The sequence below is a fragment of the Dama dama genome, chromosome 11, assembly GCF_033118175.1.
Source record: "Dama dama isolate Ldn47 chromosome 11, ASM3311817v1, whole genome shotgun sequence".
Classification (NCBI taxonomy): Eukaryota; Metazoa; Chordata; class Mammalia; order Artiodactyla; family Cervidae; genus Dama; species Dama dama.
In genome coordinates this window covers 82,179,701-82,198,881 of record NC_083691.1, presented here as the reverse complement: position 1 = coordinate 82,198,881, position 19,181 = coordinate 82,179,701, and the positions used below count along the sequence as shown (strand labels likewise).

The following is a 19,181-nucleotide window of genomic DNA, read 5'->3' as shown; positions in this document are numbered from 1 at the left end:
GAGCCTGGTAGGCTACAGTCCATAGGGTCACAAAGAGTTGGATACAACTGAAGTGGCTTAGCACAGCATAGCACATCAGTGAGAGACGAAGTGCAAATGTGCAGTCAGGAGGGTGAAATTTCATAATCATTCTGAAAATCTGAGACATTAATCTTTCTATACATAAAGTCCAGGATGATTTTCCTACTATAGAGAAAATCTTAGAAGACCTGTAGAGAGAGTACACCACACAGAAAAAAATACCTTTCCTGGGAGGGGAGAGAGACAGGAGATGGAATTTTTCTTGTGGACCACTTCAGCTTTTTTTCACTTCTGTTAAGACAACGATAAAACTATCTTCTTTGAAGTTAAGACTTATACTGCCCGAAAATGAAATCCCCAGAGATTACACCCAGAAGAAGAACATGGCTGCCACGGCACTCTGTTGGGAAAATAACCAGAAAAGAAACCCAAGTCTTCCAAGTTAAAAGAGAATTCAAGTCAACATTCCATTTTACTATATTTTCACCTTTGTAAATGTGACACCTAATTTTTAACTTAAGACCATCAGACAAAACAGTGTTACAGTTTATTTCTGCATTCTTTATGCATTTTTGTGGTAAAATTTAGTATAAATAAATAAGCTAACACAATAACTAGTTTGGGTCAGTGTGCAGTAGTCCACTCTTATCTGTCTGGCAATTAAATTCCAGCAGAACTAGCAAGTCACATCCAATCTGATGCGTATGCTATCCAAGTATCCAGTGTGAATTACTCTTTATCCACGATTAAACAAAAAAAATAACTCTCCATGAAATCGGGCATATTCAGAGTGACAGACTTTTCCTTTTGGTAATGTTCTTGTGGATGGAAGTTTGAGACGACTTATATAGCATGCTTTGTAGCCACAAGGAATTTTTTAGTTTATTATGAAAATGTCAAACACATACAAAAGCAAAATGTCCAGTGAACCCCGCATACCATCATCCAGATGTTTTTTACTTCATCCAGATGTTTTTTTACTGCTTACTTCATCTGGGAATTTAATTGTTCTGAAGCAGGAAGATCCTTGAGTTGAACAAAAGTTGTTTCCATGATTTTCTATGACTCTGCTAGGACAAAAAAGGGAGAGAAGAGAGAAAAAGATGTGCCTTGGGGCCTTGACACATGGTGGAGAGGGTCAGCGCTGAGCATCCTTGGCCCACCAGCCATCTCTACACAGTGCCTCTGGGCTCAGACGGGTACTTCCGGGATCCTCCTCACAGACGGTTATTTTCACTCTCCCACTTGGGGGACCAGGGCTCCTGGGGACTCCTTAATTTGACAAGCCTGTGGCGCTTGGTAGGTAACACACAGAGGCGCCTGGGAGGGCCGGAGAAGAGGGAGCAGACAGTTTGCGTCTAAGCGGTATCTGGTAGGCACTGTGTGGTTCCTGGCCTCGCGCTGCTCGGGGACAGGCGCGCACTAATACACCGTAAGCACACCTCTTTTGTATTGTCTCCCCTTTAAAGACATTTGATGCCCCCAGTGAAGAAAAGCCAACAGCAGCAAAGCTTGATGGAGAGCATGCAGCCCGGGAAGCCCAGTGACTGGGAGATGGAGGGCAGAAAGCACGAGAGGCCCGAAAGCCTCCTGGCGCCTGCGCAGTTCTGTGCCGCTGAGCAGGACGTGAAGGCGCTCGCCGGGCCCCTGCAGGCCATCCCAGAGATGGACTTCGAGCCGTCGCCGGCGGAGCAGCTGGGCAACGTGGAGCGCTCCCTGCGCGCCCCGGCCGAGCTCCTGCCCGACGCCCGCAGCTACGTGCCCGCGGCCTACGAGGAGTTTGAGTATGGCGGCGAGATCTTCGCGCTGCCCGCGCCCTACGACGAGGAGCCCTTCCAGGCTCCGGCCCTCTTCGAGAACTGCTCGCCCGCCTCTTCCGAGTCCAGTCTGGACATCTGCTTCCTGCGGCCCGTCAGCTTCGCCATGGAGGCCGAGCGGCCCGAGCACCCGCTGCAGCCGCTGCCCAAGAGCGCCACGTCACCGGCGGGCAGCAGCGGCGCCTACAAGCTGGAGGCGGCAGCGCAGGCGCACAAGGCCAAGCCGCTGAGCCGCTCGCTCAAGGAGTTCCCGCGCGCGCCGCCGCCCGAGGGCGTGGCCCCGCGCCTCTACAGCACGCGCAGCAGCAGCGGCGGCCGCGCGCCGCTCAAGGCCGAGCGCGCCGCGCAGGCGCACGGCCCAGCCGCCTCCGCTCGCGGCGCGCCGCGGACCTTCTTTCCCCAACAGAGGTCCCAAAGCGAAAAGCAGACCTATTTGGAAGTAAGGAGGGTAAAGTAAAACCAACCCCAAACCCACAGCGCTGGCAGCCCCGGGCCTAGATCTCCAGGGGTGCAGCCTGGGCTCACCTAGCGTGGAGGGGAACGCAGGATGGCCAGGTGGGGGCAGCAGAAGATGCTGAGAGCCCGTGTTACTTACAGGCTTGTCCGTCAGTGGTCCTCGGAGGAAAGTGTTAGCTCTCATTCTTCAGGGCCAGGAGGCAGGAGCATGCCATACCTATGTATGTGTATGATGACAAAAAGACTAGGAATCCTCTTAGACTTGCTTAAAACAACCCCGCCCACCACCACCAAGTTAAAGAGTTACAGGTGTTCTCTGCTTAAGCTCTGGCACCTCCCAGATGCAGTTCATATGCAAAACACTTCACAGAAGTCCCAGGGGCTGTGTCTTCTTTCTTTGCCTATTAAACGCACCCCTTATTGTTCAAAATATCGAGCCCTGTGTGCTAGCCTACTGTACTTCCTGACCTGCACCCTTGTTTATAGCTAGGGAGGAGGCAAGTTGCCCTTTCTCCCTGAGGATTCCTGAAAAGTTCATTTCCACTTGCTTTCCTTTTGCCTGGAAAAGGGTGTCATGGTACTTTGCAGACTCCAGTTGGACGAAGACAGCACCAAACTGTCCAGAAAGCATTGACTCACAAACACCTTCTTTGGCCTCTATATGGATGTTTGGTATTTTGATGTTTGATCTTGACATCTGCAAGCCTTGGGACATTTAAAGAAGTGTTTAAATACATATTCTTGAAAGGACTAATAGTTCCTGAATAAACAGCGCCTCCGCAAGTGATTGGAACAAAGGCAATTTCTGATTTAAGTAGAGAGTAGCAGAGTGACTCTGAGCTGCGCCCCCATTCTTCCTGTTTAACATTTTAGAAGCAGGGTTAGGATTTACAGGGCAGCACTGTATTGATTGAAACACCTTGAAAATGACAGTCCAGGACTGTCCTTCACTAAGTGTCCCTTACATCCAGCACTAGGGATCCTTTGCCTCCAGGAGAAATGATTTTCCAACAGGAGTGAGGGCCCTGCATTCCACCTGTTCCTATTTCTAAAGGAGTGGGAAGAGGTTGAAGATCACTGACTCCATTCATTTTTCAGCAAATCCTGACCACCTGCCTCACCCCAGGCTCTGTGCTAAGCGTTGAGGGTTCCAAAATAAACAACATCCAGTCTCTGCCTTCCAAGGCCACTGGCTTAGCCCTGAAGGAGACACATAAGCAGAATTATAATAAACCATGGGAGCGCATCAGAGAGTCTCTATTTAAACCCTCAGAGAAGTTTTAGATAGTTTGAACATCTGAATTCAATTTTAAAAAATGCTTAGCTATTGGCTAAGTGAAAAATGGTGTAGGAAAATATAAAAAAGAAAGCTCAGGGGCCTTAAAAAAAGAAAAAAAAAAAAAAAAAAGGCAGGAGTGAGTCTTCCTTTGAATACGTCCCCAGGTGGGAGTGGTGGATATTAAGCCAGAGGAACATGAAGAACCTTGGAGCTTCTAGCACATCTGGACTCCAGAAATCAAAGTCTGTGTCTGGCTCCTGAAAGGCAGAAATACCTTAGTGTGCCCAGCTAAGGTTGCTGAAGGGCCCTGCCTGGGATTCTCAGATTTCCTTCTGCCTCTGATTTTCAACTCTGAACTTTATACTGTTTTACTAGGTAAAATTTCTTAGATAAATCAAAGTTAGGCATGTGTCAAAGTTTAAAAGTTTAGGGACTTGTCTGGCAGTCCAGTGGTTGAGACTCCATGCTTCCAATGCAGGGGAGGGGTGGTGGTGACATGAGTTTGATGAGTTTGATCCCTGGTCAGGAAACTAGGATCTCACATGTTGCACAGCATGGCCAAAAAAAAAAAAAAAAAGTGGATGCAAAAATGAAAGAGATATATTTTTTTTTAAAGTTCATTAACAAGGGAAGTAGAAAATGCTAGTGCCAACTCAAAGTGACTTGGAATGGGCAGAGATATACATCCAAAATCTTTTAACTCCTATAGTATAAGCTCCAAAGAATGCTTTTATTTCATATGCTCATACAAATGTCTTTTTTGATGTGTGAAAAATTGGGAGCTCACCAAATGGTTTCGCCAGGCAAAAACCATTAATCAGAGTGAGATGGGGTTTTAGGTACAAAAGATGAGCCCTTCAAAAGCCCCATCTGTGAAGATATCAGCTCTTTCCTAATGAGGTATGCAAAGCTCCTAGGGTTCCATCTCCTCAGATATACTGTGTATTTGCCATCCTTGCCCTCAGAGCCAGCCAAACCCTAGTCCTTAGTGTTCTGTCTCTAAGAGTCAAGAAAGAAGACAATATGCTTTAGTGGCAAGAGCACCTGACTGGGAGTCAGGAGATCCGTGTTCTAATCCTGACTCTGCTGCCAAATAGCTGTGTGCTTCTGGACAATTCATTTGGCTTCTCTGCCTCCAGTTTTCTCATCTATGAAATAAGACAATCCATATCTTACCTACCTCACAGGGTTGTTGTGAGGATAAGGCCAAATAAGATAAAGTTTGTGAATATGCTTTGTAAAGTGTGAAATGCTACACAAATGCAAGATCTTATCAAGATCATGATTCTACAGAAAGATTTTCCTTCAACTATTAGTAGATTTAGTTCCTAAAAAAGTCCCTAAAAAGCCCGCTTCTCAAGATATGGTCCTTGCATGAGTAGTAAATGCTTTACCTGTGAGCTTGTTATAGATGCAGAATTTGGGCTCCACCGGTGACCAGCTGAATCAAAATCTGCATATTAGCAAGATTCCCAGGTGATTCATATAAACATTAAGTGCAGGTGGGCAAGAACATACCTTAAACTGCTGGTTTTCCTAATCTGTGTGCAAACAGATTAGCTAGGCCTAACTTCAGAGATTCTGATTCAGATAGTCTGGCTTAGGGCTCAGGAGCCTACATTTAAATGAAAGCCCCAGTTGATCCTATAGCCCCAGGACCACACTTTCAAAAATGCTACACTCAGCCATCAAAATGTTGATCTCTATTATTTAGTTATGAATCTTAGTAGAATCCCGAAGAATCCCCAGATCTAGTGTCTTAATTAGTCCAGGTTTGCTTTAGTTGGAATAGGTGCCTGTCATTAGTCTTGGGGTGGGGGAGGAAAGTGAGAGGTTAAAAAAAATTGTCCCATAGTCAGGATCAATGTTAACTTTGGAAAAGAGTAAAAATACACCCCTCTTTTGTGTTTCCAGGAAATGCATTTAGAAGATGCCACCAGATTCTGTCCAAAGGAAGAAAGAGAAAGCGAACAAACATCTTTCAGCGATCAAAACCCCAGGCAAGACCAGAAAGGGGGCTTTCGCAGCTCCTTCCGCAAGCTCTTTAAAAAGAAGTGAGTAGCCCTTAGACAAGACAGCATTGTAACTCATTTCCCTGTGGGCTAAGTCCTGAGGTTTTAACAGTAACAAGTAGCCTGGTTTTACACAACTGCTTCAAGCTCAGTGCCTGTACCCAGTAGCCACAGTTCCTGCCAGGTGAAGATGTTTCTCACTGTGATCTCCCAGAGTAAAAGCACACTCGGCTCTGTCCTCTGCCGCCTCTGTCTTTTAGCCCTGCCTCCTGGTTCCCAAAGTCCCGTGTCCTGGGAGGAGTGGGCAGAGGAGGTCTCCTGGGAAATCCCCATGGGCGCGAGGAGTGGGATCCCCTATCGGGGTTGGGTGTAATGGGTGCACCATCAGAACCTCTCCGCCTGTGGGAGGTTTTCTCAGGCATTGCAGCTCTTCCGCCTGTAGGGGCCTGCAGTTATCCAGGTTGCTAGTGCATATCTGGGGGACATCTGCCTGTGTTTTCCCTAGCGCAAATGATTGGATGGATTTGGCTTGGGTCCTACTTGAAAAATCACTTTAATGGAGTTTCCGTACTCCATAGGAGGCAAAAGCAAGGCATTTCTTTCCCGTGGTCCTTCTAAGATTCTCAGCCCTTGCTGTGTGATATCACCCACCTGTCGTTTTGGTCAGCACTTACAAGCACTGTCTCACAGAGTGGGAGGCATTGGCCAAATGCCAGCATGAAACTAAGATGAAAGCACTGAATGTTAGCGTTTGGCAGTGGGGGGCGGGTCTCCAATCCAGCCATCACCCCCCTGGGAGACTACTGTCTCTTTCTCCACCCGTGCTCAGGCCTGTTGTCTCCCCCTTTAGAGAGAGCTGTTGCCTGGTGCTTAGTTTCCCTTGTTAGACGAGGTTCTCGCAGCGAGCCTTAAACAGCAAGTGTTCCTATTTTAGTGGATGGAAAAGTTAAAGGCACTGTTGCTGACTTCCTAGAGTTTGGAGTTCCTGTGTGAGAAAACACAGGGAAATCACTTTCTCCCAATTTAGATAGTGGTCTTGATGGAAGAATTGGGGGCAGGCTTGGACTGAGGACTTTTGTGGTTGGTTTGTCTAATTCCTCTTCTAGAGGGAAGGTAGTACTGAGATTACTAGGTCTCTCTGATCGTTGGTCCCACCCTTTGTTACTGGAAGAAGAGGGAAGGGGGACCAGCAATCCTGCAGAGAGAGCCCTATTCCTATTCTAGCCCTTTCAGTTTTGCTAGAGTAGCCTGGGCATGCGTGACTGCTGGAGCCCCTTGATTTAGGGGTAATGAGCTGAGAATTGAATCTCTTTCTAGGACCATAGGTTTAGATCTTTCCTGACCCAGCACCTCCTGACAATTATGACAGTGGAGAGACTGGAGACAGACAGTTCTCCAGCCTGACTTTGGAATGCAGGTTTCTGAATCCTGCTAAGAACTCCAGACTCCTAAGACCACTGCTTGAACCTTTTATTTTTACTTATTTTTAAACCACAGTATTTCCCATGAAAACAGTCACTTTTTGCCATTTACAATGACTGCGTGCTGCCTGTTGGCAAGCACTGAGTATGGATCTGTCACTGGTTTCTTTGCACATTCCCGTTTTTTCAGCGAGATGTAAGAAAACACTCTGCCTGTTCCCTGAGGCCAAGGGACAGAACCAGGAGCAGTGGATAAGAAAGGAAATTTCGTAAAATGCTGCTGCCTGGAACTGGGGCTGGCTGCCCCACGAGGCTGTGGATTCTCCTAAGGAGGATTTGGATGACCCTGGTCAGGGAGGCTGTGAAAGGGAACCCACACCGGGTGGGAGATCACTGCCACCCGAGTGCTTTCTAGCTCAAGATTTGCTTTATCTGTGTTTTGATTTTGTTGTAGATCAGTCTGGGAGATCACATCTTTTTAATGCTTGAAACAAGAAATCAGTGTGGCCTGGGACCCATCATTTTAATGACCACATAGAAGGCCAGATTTTATCTTTCTATAGCCTCCCACAGTCCTTGGTTCAGTGCCAAGGACTTGCTGTGGACTCTTCAAATTTTCATGTTGGATAATTACTTTCAGCCCTCTGGCAGATTTTTGGGATCCTTTCTGGAGGGTCAAACGGATGCCCTGAGTCCTCTCCTACTTTTATCATAGACAAGTCCCTCCTGCCTCAATCCAGTTGCTGCCACCACTTCTGGCGCTGCCTTTGTATTTAAAATCTGAAGTGTTATACGGATGGAAGTAAAGGTGGAGCCACACAGTTGTTGCTCCCTCCGGTCGGTTTTCTGGCTTTTTACGTCTTGTGTAGGACTGTGAGCACTGCTGTGTGATACTTGCTTGTCGCCTTGCATCTGGGGTGCTGTGGTGGGCCCTCTGGAGACTTGGCTCGGGGTAAAGAAGCAGCTTGAGTAGCTTCTCCTGAGTATTTTCATCCAGGAACCTTGGAAAGTTTGTTCCATTTTGCTAAGTAGAGACAAAGGGCAGGGAGGCCCCGGCATAGCGCAGAAAGGTCAGCGGCTCTCAACTCAGATGAGAACACTTGACTCTTCTCATGAATGAAGCGTTCTTTGCCATACACAGGTACTGTGTGAGATGCTTGTCTAGGGGTCGTGAGTGACTTGGTTGGTCCCAGCTGTTACGTAGGAACTCGCAGACTGAAGCCAGGCATACGGACAGGCACAGGGAGAAAGCAGATAGGAGAAACCCATCCTCCTCACCTGTGTCAGGAGGTCAGGCTGGCAGCAAGGCCTGTGACTTCAAGACATGCTTCATCCTGGGTTCTGAAGTCAGGGGGTCCAAAACGGATCAGCGCCAGAACGGCTGCCTGTGTCACACCCGGGGCTCACTGCCTGCCTCCCCACAGCCCTCTGGAGGCTCGTTCCTGTCTACACTGACACACTTTTTGTATCCATAGGGGCTTGTTTGGCTGGTGGCCCCACACACCCAGAATGCTGCTTCGGGATGAAGTTAGGCATGGAGCCAGATGCAACAGAAAACCTGGGAAAGGGTTCTCTTCCCTCTGAGGCTGGGAGGGCCGAATGCTCATACCCACAAGGATTCAAAAGGGAGAGTCAAGTTGACATCATAAAAAAAAATGATGAAAAATGCCCAAGATATCTGTGGGAGAGGATGATGCTCTGACCGTTTCTATCTCAGGCACATTCGTCCTGGGTAGATACCAGGTCACATGTCCTTGAGAGCTGCCCAGAATTGGTCAAAATAAAGACGACATATCTTAAAGTTGGAAAACGTTAAGTGATTTAAAAAATTTTTAAATGAGGATTCTTAGAAGCCAGGAACAGAACAGACCTCATGTGATAGGTTGATGCTGGACTGAATCCTTGTTCCCCTGCCTTTGAGCAGGATGGAAGGTAGACCATCCCATTGTACAAGCATTGACCTGGAAGCTTTCAAAAACTTAAATCTAGACTGTCCTGAAGTCTGAGACCGGTGCTACTTCATCCCTATGTGTGAATCTTATACTTAGGCCAGTACGTAGTCTTGGTTGGGGCTGTGCATGGGGGAAGAGGGTTCTGTAAGACAGCTTAGGGGCAGGGATGTACATGCTGTTTTTATCCTCAACTCTCATGGGAGTGGAAGACAAAGAATATGGTGTCCAAATGATTAATTCTACTTCCTCACCCATTTCTTCCTCTTTAGCACTTTGTAATTTACATGCCTCAGAGGGTCTCTTTCCCAGTCAGCAGCCTCCCTCTACCAATCCCATGGAAATCTCTTCTTTCTTTAATCACACACTGCAGAGAGAGCACTTCCACAGAGCCCCATGTGATTGAGCGTCAGTGAGTCCACTTTTATGCCGTCCTGCCTTTGCCATCTGCCCAGCCTCGACTGTGGAGCAGACCATGTCATAGAAAGCACGACTACTAAAGAATCCATTGATCACTGAACCCTCACGTTCTTCTCTACCTCCTTAGAGCCCGCCTCAACTTCTTCCTCCATTCTTAGCCACTTTGGGATTCTCTCTCATTTCCCATTTTAATTCCCTATATAAGTTGAAAACGGAAGGAGCTGGTTGAAGAGAAAACATTTTCTTAAACCTGATTATAGATGTTACTCAGTAGGTCATTTGAGATCCATCACTAAGTTAAGGGTCTTCGGTGTTCTAGGTTCTGTCAGCAGAAGCTTAAGATGCAAATATAAGAGTGACCCAGCTACAAGGTTTAGTGCCTAGAACATAGTAACCCCTTTACAAATCGGCATTAAATGAGTGCGCGCTTGTCACCCTGTTGATCGTCAGGACCGACTGACGTGGCCGACAGGATGGGTGCTCCCCTGCCCCCTTTCTTCTCCATCTGCATGTTCCTGAAGCTTTCAAGGCAGACAGTCTTTCCAGTCAGAAAAGCAACCCTTCTTGGGTCAGAGACTCCTGCACTGCTGATTCCCCCCCCTCCTCTTTTCCCCAGCTCCAAATAAACTTTATGGCTTAATATAGCAAATTGATACGTGCATGACCTACCCAATTTGTGATTTTTTTTGGTCTCTGTCAGTTGAGTGGAAGGAAAATTGGCGACAGGTGTGTTCCCCTCCCATCAAACATTTAGATGGCTGTGTCAGAATGTCCTGGCAGCCATCCTAATCTTGCCCAGCAAGTGTTTGCCTGCCTGGCCCTTGTGTGTGTTCCTCTGCGGTCAGTCAGAATGGCCCTAGCGACTCAAAAGCCATTTCTGTTTTATAGAGAAAGGGGATAAAAAGCAAATCCACTAGCTTTTCACCTAGATTCCACAGGTTATTTTTCAGTAATTTAGGCATGCATTACTCTAGAACCTGACAACCACACATTCACAAGGGTCCAAGAGTTGAGGTGTTCATATACCATGTAAGCATTAGAAAGAAATCAGCTAAAAATATCTTTAAAAGGGTGAAAATTAGCTTCTAGTCATGGCTACAATAGAATACTACTTAAAAATGATTAGCAAGTTACCATTTAGTTAATTGTTAGTTAATATCAAGAAATGCAGAGCCATTCACACACCTGCAGACAGAAAGGTGGTTTGTGAGAAGAGCAGTTAAAAAAGAAAAATACTAAGCTGAGTTTGTGGACTTTGGAAACTAGACAGGGCGATTTTGGCATTTGTTTCAGAAATGGGAACTCAACTGGTGAAGATTTCTGTGGTCCTTGGGGCTGGTGGTGACATCAGAGCTTTCCCATTTCCAGGTAAACATGAAACAGTTGCATGTTGGAACCATCAAAGTATGACATGGTGGGTTTTGGAGAGATCAGATGTAGCTAAGAGGGGAAATGGGAGGCAAAGATTTTAAGTTTTGATGAATGTTTTCTGATGAGAAACTATCATGTGGGGAAACAATTTAGAAGAAACAGCAGCCAGATTCAAATCTTGCTTCCTACTTCCTGCCCCCTCGCCCCCCAATGCTTTAGGCATTCTTAGTCTTCTGGATAACAGAAGATAACGGGGAAAGAATGACATGGTCAAAAATCTATCTTCCTAACAGTTGGGGCACAAGTGCATCAACCAGGGATGATTTGAACTGGAGATAGCGGGGAGTTCTGAGAGAAAGCCTGGAGCTTTAGGGTGAGGCCTGAGGAGGTGGTTTCAGGGGAGAGTTGCAGGCGGCTTCTGTAAAGGAAAGAGACTTTCACCCCAGCCAGCCATCATCTTACTTAATGAACACCCAGATGTACTGGAGTTGAGGAGAGAAAGTTCTTCCTCTATGGACTGGAATATAGTGGAAAAGGGCTCCTTACTGACCAGATGGAGGAAGTGTGGTAGACAGCTAAGGCCTTCATCTGTGAAACCAAATAACAGTCAGAGTTAAGTGTCAGGTGTCTAGACATCAGAATTTTAGTCTTTGCGTGGATCTGGATTCTTTCCTTAAATAAGGTAAAGGAATGTTTGCATTCTGCCCAATGATTTCAGTAAATGATAGAGTCATAATTAACTTATATAATAGCAACAGTGAGGACATTCATAGTGTTATCTACGATAGTGAAAGAATGTATCCTTCTTTTGTGGATAGTGGAAGCATGCCTGACTCCGCCTCGGCATATGGAGAACTTGTTCAGTTGTGTAGGAGTTTTGGACAAAGAACTTCATGTCTGATGTCACTGTCATACACCTTGCATGAGGTCTTTTGATATTGCTTCTTAGTCGCTGGGCTAGTTTTTACCCATTCTAGCTCAGAGCTGAAGCTAGCCAAAGGGCCCCAGCCTAGCTTATTAGAGGTTATTTCCAGAAAGCCTCCTCCCTCTAGGGACTTCTGACATGAACACACTGGAGAAGGTGCAGAGCTGGAATGGATTACCCAACTGGCTTAACCAAGAGAAAGGAAGAATACACCCTCGACTGGGGACTCAATTGGACTGTTTTGAGTTGTTGCTCTTGATTGGGCTTGGTCTCCTATGTGGTGGTTGAGATAATAGAATCTCCTTAATCTGATTACTGTACTAATTTCTGCATTCTACCAAATGTAGCATATATGTGTGGTTGGCTTCAATAAATTTTTCATTTAAAAATGAAAACAAGCAAAAGCAAGAGTTTGTAATGTAATGCCCAGATTAAGTAAAGGCTCTTGATAACCTTGGTTGAGAGCAATGAATTCTATCCCTTAAAATCTAAGGGCCTTCTTAATTTGTGTAGTAGTTCCTTGATTGAATTGAAAATAGGATTTATTGAATTTTCTAATCCTTTCTCCCCCATTGACAATGCTATTACACGATTTCTTACACTGTCATACACAATTGTCACAAGTGTCCCCATAAAGCACTAGAAAGGTAAACTCTTTATGTGCACTGCAACTCTTAGTTACACGTGTCCTGAGTCATGAAATTCAAGGGAAGTTAAAATTATTCCAGATCTAGGAGGCAACTGTTTTACAAATGCAAAACAATTTGGTTAGATAAAATATTTGAAAACAATTAAAACCAAATCAACCTGTACTTTATCTGTGTGCTGAGATTTTAGGTCCAGTGGATCAGAATACAGGGAAAAAACTAATGAGAATCCCTCAATGGATCCTTCACCCACCAAACAAGATTTCTTCAGAAACCGACTTGCTCTTGCAAATGAGCTTGACCAAGGAACAGCTGTGTAAAACATACTTAAAGTTGTATTGTCAAGTGGTAAGATGAGGATAAAAAGCTTGTATATATCTGTGTAGGAATATATATATATATATATATTGATGTATAAATCCCTGAGGAAAACTAATATAAATACTTACATATGAAACTAAATCAACATACAAGACATTGAAGAGATGAAGATTAGTCTGTGGTTGAGAGCTGGCTCTTTGAACAACACTTGGGACAAGGGAAATGAAGACTTTTCACATCATTACAAAAACACAATAAATTTGGAGGAAAATAAATGCTTGTAAGAAAACTTCTACCTTGAAGTCATTCCCCCAGTATAATATTGAGCATGTTCATATTTAACATGGATGTGAAGTTTATGCTTCAGAGGTATTTAGCTTATTCATTTCGTCTTAGACTAGTATACACCATGCTAGGGGCCAGTTCTGTCATGGCATATATCTTCCAAAAACCTCAAGGCAACACCTAACATCCCTTAAGGCACAGCATCAGTTAACACAGTTGTATTACGTGTTGCAAATACGAGTTGTGGAAAATTTGTGCTTAAACCATGACACAGAAGGTTCACAGCTTAAAGACATGTTGATATGCAAATAGGAAAAGACCTTAAGAGTAGTATTCCTCTTGTTTTATGGTTATGAAAACCAGTGCAGGGAATAGTAATTCCTCTAGAAACCAGGGGTTCAAAGAAACATTTTCCCTCATGTGGGTTGTGGGTTGTGCTGTGGATGGGAAAAAGTCCAGAGTCTATGTTTTATTAAATACTCAGGATTCAAAGATCTATCAGTGATCCTGAGTGTCACTCATACTCATGACCACGTGGACTGAGAAGAAAGCATTGATTTAGCCTCATTGTCTTAAAAGAGGTTCTTCAGTCTCTAAAGAAGGTAGCAACAATGTCTATACTTTACTGGCTTACACACAGTGGTTGCTACAAACACCAAGTCAGAATGAAAGCTTAGGGCTAGCATTACCTTATTCTGTTTTCCAGAAGTAAGTTGAAAAGAAAGTTCTTACAGTACAGGCAGAAGAATTATTGCAATGAGGCTTGCCTGGCTATAGGGAAATAAAATGTGCTCTGTTTCCACACAGATATGGCCCAGATGGTCCTTGACATGCCTAGACTTCGGAATCATAATAGAAAACAATTAGGTTTAAACAATCCGTCTCTATTTCTAAGCAGTTCTCTGTAACTTGGGGCATAGGTTACTACTATTCATTGAGAATCTTGGTACTGCAGCTGACTTCTCCAGAGGGCTGTTCCTCTAGTGATGTACTGTTTGACAAAATAGGGGAAGTTTCACTTGTAAGTCTTACAAGTTTTCTTCTCCTTGTCTGATGACTAATCAGGAACCCATCTATTAGCATCTTGAATAAAAGGAGTCTGGAACAGTCACAGGATAACTGCCAGCTTTTTGGAGTTTCTGCTATTTAATTTGAAGCCAAGCTTTTCATTTTTCTGAAATTAATGAACTCCTTTGAAATTAGATGTCTATTATCAGGCCACAGATGTTTTTGGGGGTCAGTGCTTAAAAGCATAGTGTGAAATCGACTGGACACGAAAAGTGAAACAGCAGACATAAGCTCGTAAATAAAAGATTAAAAACAAAATTTCTTTCCCCTTCATATTGTTTATTATAGAAATGATCAATTACTGGGAAGGTTTCAAAAATATCACACACCTCCCAAATTTCCATTTTGATAACATCCTTTGAAAAATCTTAATGCTACATTTGTAGCACAACTCCACTTAGTTGTATTTTAGGAACGTAACCTATAAAAACTAATCGTAATGTTGCTGCTCTCTGGGTCTCAATCACCTGATATCTGGATTTTCTCCTGGTAGATTTCCTCCTGCTCCCATCAATCTCACAGGTCTCTAACATCTCATTTCGAAATATTGCCTGTGTGAAACTCTTTGACTGTTCTTATTTGTCTACAGTCAAATTCCAAATTCCTTGACTTGACATTCAATCTCTCTCCCTCCAGTACAGCTCCAGTTTTTCCTCTGGCTCCTCTCTCCCTGTTTGCAGTCCGGGTGAACTACTGTACCTCAGCTAAGCTGGGCTCTTATTATTTCCTGGCAAGCCATGCACCTTGCTCAGTTTCACTCCTGCTTCGTGTCTTTACTCTGGCCTCCTCTGCTAATCTTTAAGACCCAAATCTAAGCCTCATCTTTCTGTGGCCTCTTGTGGTGCAACTTGTCTATCTTTTGATGGGTATGTCTTGTCTTCCCAACAAGAATGTAAGATGCTGCAAGGGCAGGAACTATACCAGAGCTTTTGAAATTCTTTCCACCTCTGGAATAGTAGGTGCTCAGTAAATGGCTGATATCAACATTAATGGGAGTGCTCTAAAAGAGACCACAGAAATTAATTTCTACTCATAATTGGTCAAAGAGTTTCAGGGTTGTCACTTTACTTTCCTGTCTTTTTAAAAAGAAAAATATCAATCACAAAGGAAATAAAATACAGTTGTCATCAGAAGCAGGTAAAGGCACCACTACCTTTCACAGTATCTGCATTAGAAAATATCTCTCCATTAAGGAAACAGTTTGCTGCTCTTCCAGGCTGTGCTGGCTGATTTCATCATCTTTATAGGTAGTGCTGTAAACTGAGGAAGGAGACATGATCTTTAATGATCTTGATTAATGCTATTTAACTGATGTCACACTAGGGATGAGGTCAGGGTGGGGAAGACTTGGGAACTGCTAAAACTTGTTGCCTCCAGTCCTCTGGAGAAGCATGGTTTACAAAGGAGACCACTGACAGCTTCTGGAAGTGTTTGGATTAGCAGAAAGAAGCACTCCACCAAAAATGAAGTGGGTATTTCTGCCCACGCTGGGAGTGGTTACTGATTCCTTCTGCATTCTTGTGAGGTCTGTATAGAACCCTAGGCAAGGATTGTCCTGCTTTTCTGATTCCAGAACTGGAACCTCATAGAACCAGGAGTTTATGGACTAACTTTCTGGGGTTCCATGTGGTGGGTTATTTCATCATAGTTTAAACTTCTTGAAATTACTGTCTCTTGCTTGCTCAAGGAAAACCCTTTGAAAAGTGTTTCTATAGCACCTCCTGTCATAATCACTCACCTCCTTCACGTCTGTACGAATATATTATCTTCCCTATGAGGGCACTTAGAAAATTGAAGATTCCTGGGTAACATTTCAGTTCCACTCTATTGTAATATTTCAGAGTGGGGCCCGTGAGTCTGCATTTTAAATGCACTCAGATGATTCTTTGGCCCACTGAAATTTGAGCCACTACTTCAATTCAATAAATTGAATGAGTCAGTATATAAACCACAAAACTCAGTTTCTAAACACAGATTGACTTTTAGGACAGAATAAAGGATTATACTTACCTTGAGTTGCAGAAAACTGATAGTTCATGAAAACCCAAATGAATCTTTTTGAATTATTTAATTTACCATCTGTGTCCTCTACTATCATTTGATTAAAAATATATACATGATCAGTGTTCTTTCTAAGAAACTGGTAAAATTGACTGTATATTCTGAATAATCTATTGCATGCACTTAGAAACATGAGAAAATGAATGTCTTACATTAAGTGGTATAGTAAAATTAAGTCTAGTTTTCAGACTAGATTTTCTCTTGAAATATCACCATACTAAACTTCCTTCCTGAGGCTAAAACAGGGATGCTCTGGGAACACTGGGCATTCTCATATCCTGAGAGCTAATTTGACTTAACGATGTACATTTCCCACTCAGCCTGGGAGCATCTTAATATCTGTGCAGGGGCCAGTGAGTCTCGCATGGTAGAGAAGGGTTGAGGGAAAAAAGGGTGAGACAGTTTTTCAAAAAGGAAATGGGTTAAAAGAAGGTTGAGAAAACTGATGGGAGAGACCCTTCTATATTTTAAGGGAAAAGTTTAAAAATTGGTATGTGACACTAAATTTAGACACATAAGAACATAAGAATGTGCTGTAAGCAGTGCTGAAAGTACTTTTTTGGGAAATTATCAGAGATTTGAAATAGTATTTTTGTTCTTAAGCCAAATAACTTGCTTCCCAAAATTTATTGTTGCTTTCAAAGAGCTTAGTGCATAATCTTTAATAAGTTATCAAATGTGTTAAATATCCTTGTAGAGATACTTTTATTCCTTCTTCTTGTTTCATTCCTTTCAGAGATAGTAGCATTCAGTGCTCCTAATCCTTAGCAGGAAGACTGGATGTGTAAGTGTTTCTTCCTCACGTATATAAACCTGTTCATCTGAAGATCATGGTGTCTACTGTAAAGGGCTGGTGTGGGTCCCATCTGCGTTTCTAAGTGGTCTGTTTCCACTTAGCGCTAGAGCCCATCCCTTCTTCTCATTATCATATTTTCCTTTGCCACTGGGGCAAACCCTTTAGAATACAAACACGCTTTTATTTCTCCCATTTTACAAAAGAAACTTGATTGCTCTAGCTCTGTCTCAGTTCTCGGCTTCCTTTGATTCCTCCCATTCCACAGCACTCCCCTGACTGCTTCTGTCAAGGGTGCTGGTGATTTTCACCCTTGCTAAACGAATTCTGTCATTTTATTCCCCATGTCAAATAGCACTGGACATGCTGATCACTTCCTTCTTCAGAAATTCCTTCCGTACTCAGCCTCAAGGACACAACGGGTTCCCCATTCTCACCTCCGTTCCTTCCTGGTCTGTGTGGTGGTTCCTCCTCTCTCCTCTTTCATGTTACGATGCCCAAGGGCTCTTTGCTTAAATTTCTTCTTTTTCCAGTCTGTACTCTCTTCTTTGGTGATCTTATCTGGTTTGTTGCCTTTACTATATAACGTTTATGAGAGTGACTCCCAATTTTATATCTTCAACCGTGAACTCTGAGTCCAGACTAACATTTCCACCTGTCTCCTGGGCACTTCTCAGATGTCTTCTGTATTTATTGAAGCCGAAGCCTGTTTCAGCTGAATCTTCCCCACTTCAGTTATTGATAACTTTGTTCTTCCAATTGCTCAGGCCCCAAATCTGGAAGTCTTCCTTGACAATTCTGTTTCTTAAACCCAACATCAAGTCTATCAGCAATTTAGCTGTCGTCAGCAATATATTAGGGCTCCAATCTCTCCTCACTACCTCCTCTGCCATCACCCTGGCCAATCTGCTGTCTACTGGGCTAGTTGCCCTATTCCCACTCATAACCTCGAATTATTCTCAACACTGCACCCAGAATGACAGCCAGGGTGTCGTTAATATGTAAATCTGATCACATCGAACCCTCTAAGGGCTCTATTTCTCTCAGACAGAAACGAAAGCCATTACAAAGGGTCTGGACCCCCTTAAACCTCTGACAGCATCTCCTGTTCACTCATATTCATCTTCTCCAGACACAAGTAGCCTTGCCATTCCTCAGATATATTAAGCATGCTTCTGTCTCCACACTTTTGAATTGGCTGTTCCTTGTGATTTGGTGTTCTTCTTTTCCAAGATACTTGCATGTCTCACTTCTGCACCTCCTTCAAGGCTTTACTGTGTCCTCTCCTGCACGAGGCCGACTCTCCCCACACTGGTCAGGTTTCACTTCCCCTGCCTCTGCTTGTCATCTTGTCTGGCCTTTGTTCATAGCAGTTACAACATTCTTACATATATCTGTTCTTACGTTCTGTTCTTCTTGTCTACATTTCCTCACTAGATTATTAGTCCCGCGATGATGCGGATTTTTGTCTGTTTTGTTCATTGCTATATTCCTAGCGTCAAAACTGTACCAGATGCAATAAATATTTGTTTAATGTTGAATAGTCAGATGGGCCCTTATCAAATGTTTATAACTAAGGTCACTCAAAACCAATTTAAATGACAGTGAACATCAAAGAAGCTATATGGTATGTAATCAAATTATGGGAACTTCAGAATGAAATCAAACTCTTAACAGATATCTAAAAACAGGCAAACTCTGAAGATATATCCCTCATAACTTTAGTTACTATTAAACACTCTGTGAAAGGCATTGGGTTTTAGACATCTTACCTTTAAAGTTCACAGTAGTCCCAGGTAGATCTATTACCCTTATGTACTGAGAAACAGAGACTCAGATTATTTATATATCTTCTCCAAAGTCACACATCTAATGGGTCATGGAAGCAGAATATGAACACAGAAATCTGACTCCAAAGCACGTGCCTGTTGTACTCCACCAACAGTGATTTTTCCTTTTCTAAATGAGTCATGATGGTAGAGAAACTAGCTTCTAAAAAAGGGCTGTAGCTTTCTTTCTTGTCTCCAATGACAGTCAAAAGTCCTAAAACAGTAGAATGGCTATAAGGCAAAGTCCTCCTTGCCATCTGCATCTATCTGCAAAAATGGTCTCTGCTGAACCCTAGAGGCTCAAGTGCCCTGAATCCGTGATGAGCTAGTGACTAAGTAAAAAGGCAAAATACCTGGTTAAAATTCAAAAGAAGTGGTGTTTCAAAAGCAAATCTGAAATCAGGTCTGACTAATCAATATTAATGTTATCTTCCTACAGCTATTAAATTGATTACCTAGAATATACCCAATAATACATATTTGGATTTCACAGTGGACTACAAATG

The 19,181-nt window shown here is 43.6% G+C and overlaps 1 protein-coding gene across 1 annotated transcript in view; it reads left to right on the top strand.

Annotated features, from left to right (window-relative positions):
* The window catches only part of ARHGEF33 (Rho guanine nucleotide exchange factor 33), a 49,893-nt gene extending 37,255 nt beyond the window's left edge, over nucleotides 1-12,638 (top strand). The window contains exons 14-16 of the mRNA XM_061156121.1: nucleotides 1,491-2,286; nucleotides 5,488-5,627; nucleotides 12,509-12,638. Of these exons, the coding sequence (XP_061012104.1) occupies nucleotides 1,491-2,286; nucleotides 5,488-5,627; nucleotides 12,509-12,638 (1,066 nt within the window). The remainder of the gene's footprint in view (nucleotides 1-1,490; nucleotides 2,287-5,487; nucleotides 5,628-12,508) is intronic.
* Nucleotides 12,639-19,181: the final 6,543 nt, after the last annotated feature.